This window comes from Pyrgilauda ruficollis, unplaced genomic scaffold (assembly GCF_017590135.1).
Source record: "Pyrgilauda ruficollis isolate IOZ18807 unplaced genomic scaffold, ASM1759013v1 scaffold60, whole genome shotgun sequence".
Lineage (NCBI taxonomy): Eukaryota > Metazoa > Chordata > Aves > Passeriformes > Passeridae > Pyrgilauda > Pyrgilauda ruficollis.
The window spans coordinates 708,257-716,771 of record NW_024527711.1 but is presented as its reverse complement, the minus strand read 5'-3'; the positions used below and the strand labels follow the sequence as shown (position 1 = coordinate 716,771).

General features: G+C 39.4%; 1 protein-coding gene across 1 annotated transcript in view; it reads right to left on the bottom strand.

Annotated features, from left to right (window-relative positions):
* Positions 1 to 1,607: 1,607 nt before the first annotated feature.
* GRM5 (glutamate metabotropic receptor 5) overlaps positions 1,608 to 8,515 on the bottom strand; it is a 232,456-nt gene continuing 225,548 nt past the window's right edge. The window contains exon 11 of the mRNA XM_041483657.1: positions 1,608 to 2,430. Coding sequence (XP_041339591.1) covers positions 1,608 to 2,430 — 823 coding nt within the window. The remainder of the gene's footprint in view (positions 2,431 to 8,515) is intronic.

Sequence of the window (8,515 nt, the reverse complement as noted above, 5' to 3'; positions counted from 1 at the left end):
AAAATAAAACAAACCCATAAAAGTTTGGCACCTGAGGACAGCTATGTCATGAAGAAGAGAGTAAATACAGTGTGCGTTTAGGGTCTGACTTACAAGTTCTATGTAACTACACCTATCAAAAATTATTTAGCTACTATTCAAACTTTAAAACTCTTCCCTGCCTGTATTAAAAAAGTGCTGTGACAGTATGAAGTGCACTAAATTGTACTACCTTGATATAGGAAAAGAAATTGAGGAATCCCCTTGTTTCTTCTGTGAGTTGCTAAGAAACAAAGATTCTGTTGGTTCATATCTCATTAGGTCTTCTTTTTTTTAACCTTTACTCTGTATTGCTTTGAATGTATTTTTTTTTTGTCACTGTTCATAGCTGCAAGGCATCAGCAGCGAAACAAATTTTAAAATTGTTGCTTATTAAAGAGTAGCTTAATCACCTCTAAGAAGACTTTGACACAGGGTTTTTTCCATATATATGTGTATATTAATTAAGATTATGACAACCTTTCCCACTGACAGTTAGCATTTGTCATAATCCAAATCGGTATCCTAGAATTCTGTCATTCAAAGGATGGAAAAAATCCTTAGGGTGTTTACCTGTTTGTTACAAGCAAAGATGGGAGTCTGAATAAGCATTTTAACTGGTAACATTATCATGAGGATGTCCATAAAAATGTGTTAATTTCTCTAGGGAGTGCAGCTATGATGTAGCTTGGTAGTGCTGCTAGAAAGAGAATATTCATCTCAACAACTTGCCCTGGTAAGGGAATTACAAAACAGTACTCCAGAAAATATTTTTTGCTACTTCAATATTAGTTGGCAACATGGTGAAATAGTCAGGAAATCTTCCTTGGGTTTTGTTGTTGTGAAGGTGAATCCAATGATAACAAATTGAAATTTTATACTGATAGAAGATAATTCCATAAACAAATGCGTAGGTTGAGAAGTCACTTGTAAAGCCCTCCATATTGCAGTCACTCACTGCAAAGCCTCAGCTTAGTGTTATCCACGTGTAACGTATCACAGACACAATATTCTTCAGCAAAAAGTTTAGTAGTAACATACATTACTGCTTTTTGTGATCTTCATAGAAAAAAAAAAGAGAGAAAGCTTGACATGTTGGTCCCAGATTTGAGTCTGTTAGAAAATGTACATTCAACGTTTGGTCTTCTATTCTTGATAAAAGATCAAGGTTCACTTCTGGGCAAGGGATCAGAGTAAACAAACAAACCATTGTACAGTTGTTTACAATCTAGTTCCCCCCGTCCCCTATATTGTACACACAGTTCATTGTAATACTAAAGCAAAGCACTTGGTATGTAACTGGATTAACAGACTCCTTATAAGCCCTCAAAAATAGATTCAGTGTTTCTGAAAAGCCCATGTTTTTTTAAGGCCACGATAATCTGCCAAAAGTCATTTTGTCTTTAAATCAGCATAATTAATCTGATGTTTCCACCTCTCAAGTGATTCCTCTTCTTCCCTTCCATTCCTCACAAGATGACCCAATGCCTCTCACTCTGTTTGCGTAAACACTGGAGATCTTGAAGACTTGACTGTCCCCTTACTACTTGCTTGTAGTTGTTGAGCCCCAACATCATCTTGAACTACATTCACAGCGAAGAAGAACTTTGAGTATAATCTCTGATGAGGAGTGTATCATATTTGGGGGAGGACGGGATACAGAGAGCTGATTCAGAAGCTGGAGAGCTGGGAGATGCACTTCCAGAATCAATGGAGTCTCTAAAAGGAGAAGGAGGAGTTAAAGCCACCAACTCCTCCAGGTCTTGCTTGGCTGTTGGGGTCTCTGAAGTGCCTTCTTTGATGCTGTCATTTGAAGGTTTCCTAGCAGACTGTGAAGCACCATTGACTTCAATGGCAGGAAGTGGTTGGATCTCTGCAAGCGTGGTCATTGTTGTAGGGAGCTGGATTTCCCGTGGAATCAGGTATGAAGAGCAGATAGGAGCAGCCCCCATTGTCCCTGGAGTAGGTGTTGAAAGCATCATAGAGTTCAGCTCACTGATATTGGCTGTGAAGCGAGTAACGACACTGCTGATCTGCTCCATGAGGGAGCCTTGAGAGGAGCTACTTCTCTGGGGAGGCTCTGACTGGAAGGTAGGGGCTTCATCTTCTGTTCGGCTGACAGAGGCAGTTCTGTGGCTCAAAGTGCTGATTGGTGAGGGAGTCTGTGGTCGGTACTGAGCTGGGTATTGCTCTTCGGCTTCCGAAACGTCATAAAGCGTTTTGGCACTAGCCTCGGGAAATGTAGCGCTGCTACTGTGTCGGCTACTATCTGTGCTTTTAGAAAAAGGCTTGATCACTGCAGTTTGGTTGGGGTTCTCTTTTTTGTTGATGTGGACTGACAACCGCTGCCAAAGGTGTGCTCCTCTGCTGCTTTTCTCGTTCTGGGCCCAGGAAACTGATTTCCCATTAGAGCTGTAAACACAAATGAAACAAGATGGTAACTTGCAACAAAGTTAAAAATATAATTGCTGTACCTATATCAAGGGTATATGGTATTTCAGAGTTTATATTCACCATAAAGCTGACTGTAATTTTATCTATATCTGTTTATTGCAATATATCTATATCTGTCATTTATACCTGTATGTTCTAGGACAACAAGCAGCATGTCAGCTCATTTACAGGCCAGTTGTGCACACTGCCACCACCTGTCCTGTGCTAGCTCATGGCCACTGCTGACCCCTCTGTGGAGGCCCTTGGGGCACAGACAGTCCCTGCTGGGGGAGTCAGCAGCTTGATGGCTTCCCTTCTGCTGGACTGGTGTTGGGAAGAGGGCCTGTGGGACTGAGGGATGTATAGAGGGGTGAGGAAGAATTAAATGCTTGAAGAGAGTGAGTGAGAGACTCGGACTGACTAGAGTGCAGGGGCAGGTATGTGGTCTGGCCTAGGAGCTTTCAGTGGTAAGGAGCTTGTTATAGTGTTCTGAACATGGATTCCTGGTATGGGGGCAGGGATTGTAGACTGGGAGATGAAGAAGTGTAATCTGTTAAGGCTGAGGAAAAAAAAATCTATTTATGTCCCACTACTTGAAAGCATTGGAGCAATACACAGAAAGAGACTATACTGGTTGTAGGTAATGGGCAACAACTTCTTCATCAAGGTACTTGGCAAGCTACCTGCCCCTAAATTAAAGAAATAATTTATTTTTTTTCAAATTACAGGTCAGCTCAGAGAATGAAACTATGTTCCTAGTAGGAAAGAAATACCAGACAAACTATACAAGCAGCTCCTCACGGTAGCATGAGTTTGGAGACAGCAATAAAAATTTTGCTCCACTTTTCTGCAAAATGAGTCCTCTCAGGGTAAATTCTCTTCAGATCCTGTCATACTCTTTATCAAAGCTGCTTGTTTGTCTCCTCTTGACACCTAAGAAAAGGCAGCTGTGGCCCTTATAAACACATAGTATTTCCTTCTGCATCTTCCTTAGTCTGATGAGCTGGTGTTCGCACATACATTAACATATAGTTTTTGGAAATAAGAAAGATATTAGAAATATTTCTTAGCTGAAACAGACAATGACTCTGAAATGATGTCAACAGGAAAAAGTCTACACATACAAATAAACATGATTTATATATAAAACGCATCAAAACTTTAGGCAATTCACTTTGGTTTCCAAAACATTTGCTATAGCCATTTAGGAATTTGTGACAAGACAACAACATTGGAGACCCTGTCAAATTATTGCAAATTTGTTTTTTGTTTGCTTTTTAAGTATGCAATAGATATCCTCACATGTTAGCCTGCAGCATAATAGTTTGCAAAGCACATACTTTACTAAATACAGATGACTTTATACCAGCCTTTATGTGGTGGCTTCCCTCAAACTATCCATTTAATAGCTCTTCTGGCCCTCTAAATAAAAGTTGCATGCTGAGCATAAAATAAAACCTCCTGGTGTGTTCACATCTGTGATTACATTACATGGAATTACGATGGATCATGTAACACAACATATGTCAACAGATTTCCCCTTCAAAAGAAGCATGACAGAATCCAGTAGACAAACACAGCGTAAAACAATGGGTACTTTAGGAGAGGGAGGACTGGCAAAGGAGCTGTATAAGTACATATGGTCTCGCCCCTTTGCTGCAATGGTCACCAGGATGTTATTTGTGTCTTGGAAGCTGTCTATTAGGCCCCTACCATCAAAATGCCAGGCAAAACAGCTGGTGGCTTGTAATTTGATGTTCAGACAATTCCTTCCTTCTGCTGTGCTCCAATCAGAGCAAGAAGGAAAAGCAAACTGTCCTGTAGCACTGCTCACTTTGACTCTTTGAATCTCTGGGGGTCCAGTTCTGGACTGAGCAGGAGGTGGCACTAATGTCTTGCAGAGTAAAACTGTTCCCTCTGAGGACCATGTACTTGTTTCCTTGCAACAGAGACTCTGTGGGTGTTGAGAATTGTTTGAGAGCCCTGGCTCACTGATCTTGCTGAGTCCTGAGCTCAGTGGGATCTCAGTGGCAGCAGCAGGAGCAGAATTTGGATTGCTTGGCAGATGAGATCTTGCCTCTAGTTCCGGTATGATGACCATGAAACCTTGTCCCTGTTGCTGCTGTGTTTGACCTGGAGCAGGAGGGAGAATGATCTGGCACTTGTAATTTTTATCAGGAAGAAAGAGAGGATGCAGATCCAGTCCTGGATGTCCTCCTGGTGAGGTCTTAGAAGGACCTGTGACAGGCCTGCCTGCCACAGGAGTGAAATAAATGCCATCAGCATGACGGATTAGGCAATGCAAATAGAAATGCTTGCCCAAAGAAAGTGGTGTATTCTAGCACCTCTCCTGACTTCAAGCACTGGCTTAGTAGAGATGTTCAAATCCTTTAAAAGTGTACTGAATGCATATAAATGTTTTCATGGCCTGAAGGTCAGATTGTAAGAGTTCATGAAGGCAATATGCTACTCCCTCCCTGGTCACAGTTAAAGAGACAATAATTAAGGAGGGTATGAGGCTGAAGAACCTGGGGAATGGGAAAGGATGAAATCTGAGTTTGCATGGAACCCTTTGGAAAGATAGTGAACACTTAAATCTTCAGCGGTGCAAGTCACCAGCCTCCCTGAATCTCAGTTTAGGTTTGAGTCAGTCTTGGCAGATACGCTCACACTTCTTTGGTGCTCTGCCCGAGAGTAATCTCTGCATGTGGCTCTCATGTTGATCCTAGGGCTCTGAAGGAAACCCAATGGCTGTTTAATGCAATTTTTGTGCAAAAGTCTGAAAGACTTGACCATTATTCACTGCAAATTCCTTGATATTAAAAACCGAATAGGACACAAACACCATCCACTGAACAGGTGGTGGGGCATTGGAATGGGCTGCCCAAAGAAGTGGTAGGATCAGCGTCCCTGGAAGTGTTCAAAATACGTTCGGATGTGGCACTTGGGAAAAAGGTTTGGTGATGAACAGAGTGATGTTCGGTTTACAGTTGCACTTGATGATCTCAGAGGATTTTTCTAACCTTCTTGATTCTATAACTTTTCAGTAAGGAGTGAACTCAATAGCTAAAGATTTTCCATGTTGGAAATGTATCCTATGCTTTATCATGTGCACCTACTTACTAGGCAGTCAACACTGGACTGAAGCATGCAATCATTTTTTGCCTCCGTGAAAGGAGCACTAATTGTTTTCTTATATTGGCATGAAGCTGGGTTGTGGATAAATTGCTGTGATAATACTTTAAGATCCTGTTCTAACTGCATATTGATTGATACTCTGTCAAGTCAACTGGAAACCATGCAATGCTCACAACTTAAAAACAGAGAAATAAAGATAGACCACAGACACAGAATAGGACGTCTAGGAAGAGAATTGTTTACATTTACTATGCCCAGCTCTGCCTTGGCTCTTCAATGATGGGAAACTTTAGGATAGTGAAATTTTAGATTTTTCTTGTAAGCAGGTTTTGGCTCCATCAGTTAAAAACAAAGGAATTACACTTTTGAACTCCCAAAGGAATTTCACTACAAAGTTTGATTGAATACAAATTTTTCTACCCTACTCCTGCTCTGCCAGTTCTTCTGCTGGCACATTACACTGAATAGAGCAGAGGAGAATGCAGCAAACTTCAACCAGTGATACCAAAATGTTCAGAATTTTTTTTTTGTGTGTAAATCAAAGCATTTTGCAGAACATTTTTTTTTTGTTTTAATTTCTTTTGCTATAGGTTAATTGGGTTTGGCTTTATGCACAAGACAGATTTCCTGAGAAGCAGCCAGTAATTATTTCTCCATTGTCTTTACAAAAAGCTGCTTTGATTTTGATAGACTGGCCTTTTCCCTGCCTTCTAGACTTACATAATATGTACAAGAAATGAAATTAGAATAAATGAGAAAACTTTGAAGTAGCTGATATTTCAAATATTTCTTCTACAGTTGTCCACTTGATGACAGAATAGCAATACATTTTGTTTTCCATTTCTTTTCTCTTACTGAATTTCTTTATAGACACTTGAGTTTTGTCTTTAAGGATTTTTTTCTGTTCATGAGAGCTATTAACAGCTTTTTATACATTTTGGTGTGAAAAAATATTCCCCCCCCTTTACACATATTTTTTTAACTGTCTAGAATGGATCACTTGGTCTTTTGTTTTTGTTGAGATAGTAGAAGTTTTGTTGCAGCATTTTTTTCCTGTGTTGTATGATTATTTATGAGATAGTGCATAGGTCTGCCACAAGTGTTTCTTTATCCAGGTGCTAGTGAAGCAAATTTATTTTGTAAGGTACTTCAAAATGCAGAAGAAATGAAAAACAGGAAGAGGAATTTACAGACACAGCAGCTGAAAACTCTCATATTTTTACAAGGGTGCAATTCTTATTAATTACCCAGAGCTGCTAAAATTAATTCTGGTGCTGAATGCCTAGGGACTGGTACTGGGAACAGTTGCTGAAAACATATGCAATTTGAAAATAAGTCACTTGTTCTCTTAATATCTTTGAGTGAACTAGGAAAACCAGTTTAAAGTGATGGAATTCATTATTTTTTAAGAAAGCCCAGAATGCATAGCTGCATAGTAGTATTCAGCAGGGGAAACCAAAATATAAATGGAACCATAAAAATGTAGGGGAATTTTTGTTCTCTCTCACATACTGATATGGGTATCTAACTCCAAATTTGAAATGGTGCAACTGCAAACACACACTGGACAATAACTTGATGGAGACATGTATGATATGTTTGCAACCTGTCCTCATGAGACTATAATAATGAAAGATTTCACGTTCTTAAGTTTATAAGTCCATGAATGGAAGCTCATATTTTAGAACACTGGTCTAAATTTTATGGAGCCAAAATTGCTAGCAAATTTTGCCCAGACGTTTCAATGGCTGAAGTGTTACAGTTAAGGCATAGCTCCAACACTGTGCAGACTTCTTGCATCTTTAAGGGAGAAGTCTTCATGTTATCCCCAGAAGCAGCTGGCAGTGATAAGCAGGATAAACTTCTGTACTTGGCTCAGCCCATATAACCTTCTGCCAGAGAACCCTTGTTATTCAAAGTAAATAGCAAGAACCTGTTCTCCTTTTAGACTCCTCTGCTGAAACCTTATTAAGGACTCAATGATATAATTACTCTGCCTGAAAAGGATTTGTGTGGTATCTCTAGACTTAATTAAAATTTGATTCTTCATAAGGGATGGTGTGTGTGTGTGTGTGTGTGTGTGTGTGTGTGTGTGTGTGCGCGCCCATGATGAATTCAAGTAGGGGCAAATATACATTTTCTTTCATCTTGTCTCCTCATAATAAATAATAATCTCAGATCATTATTTCTTTTGCTTGTAGTGACCCAAGTTCTTCACCCCTGGGAGAATGCAAGTGCCTGGCAACATGCTAAAAACACTGAAATGAAACAAGTGCTAGAAATGGTGAACTTCAGTATACAATTATGAAGAAGCAAGTCATAGTTTCTCCCAGAAATATAGAGCAACTTGGATAACTGGATGTAGAACCAAAGATGTGTAAATTAAGTAAATTCTACCACTGTAATGTTTTATTTTGTTGCTATTCCTCTAATTATAAAAAGCTTTTAAGAAAACCTCTACATGCCTATGTAATTGTTTCCCTAGGTAAGAGACAAGTCTCCCACACACAAATAACTGGCTAGTGATATGTCACTCAAGTTATTTAGTTTAAATTAATCTCATACTGCTTTTTCTGTGGAAATAAATGACAATAAAACAGAAAAGAGGAATGATACAGGGCAAAAAATTATTTTGTCAAGTCCTGAGTTTCAGAAATAAACAATGATTTGCAATTATTTTTCAGAGTAGTTTTCTGTTGTGAACAGCAAGAGCAATTATTTATATTACTCTATAAATTTTAATCTGTTGATACCTCCTTTCCTCATGAAAATCCCAGCTGACATTTGTGTGAGTGACTTTAATTTGCAAGTATGAAAGGAACTACAAAGTGAGAGAGAGTTGAGGGACAAAACCTTTGCCAGTGACCTCCCAGTGCAGCCACCAGTGCTGCTGATTCTGGTAACTAGCATGCCTAGTTAGATTGGA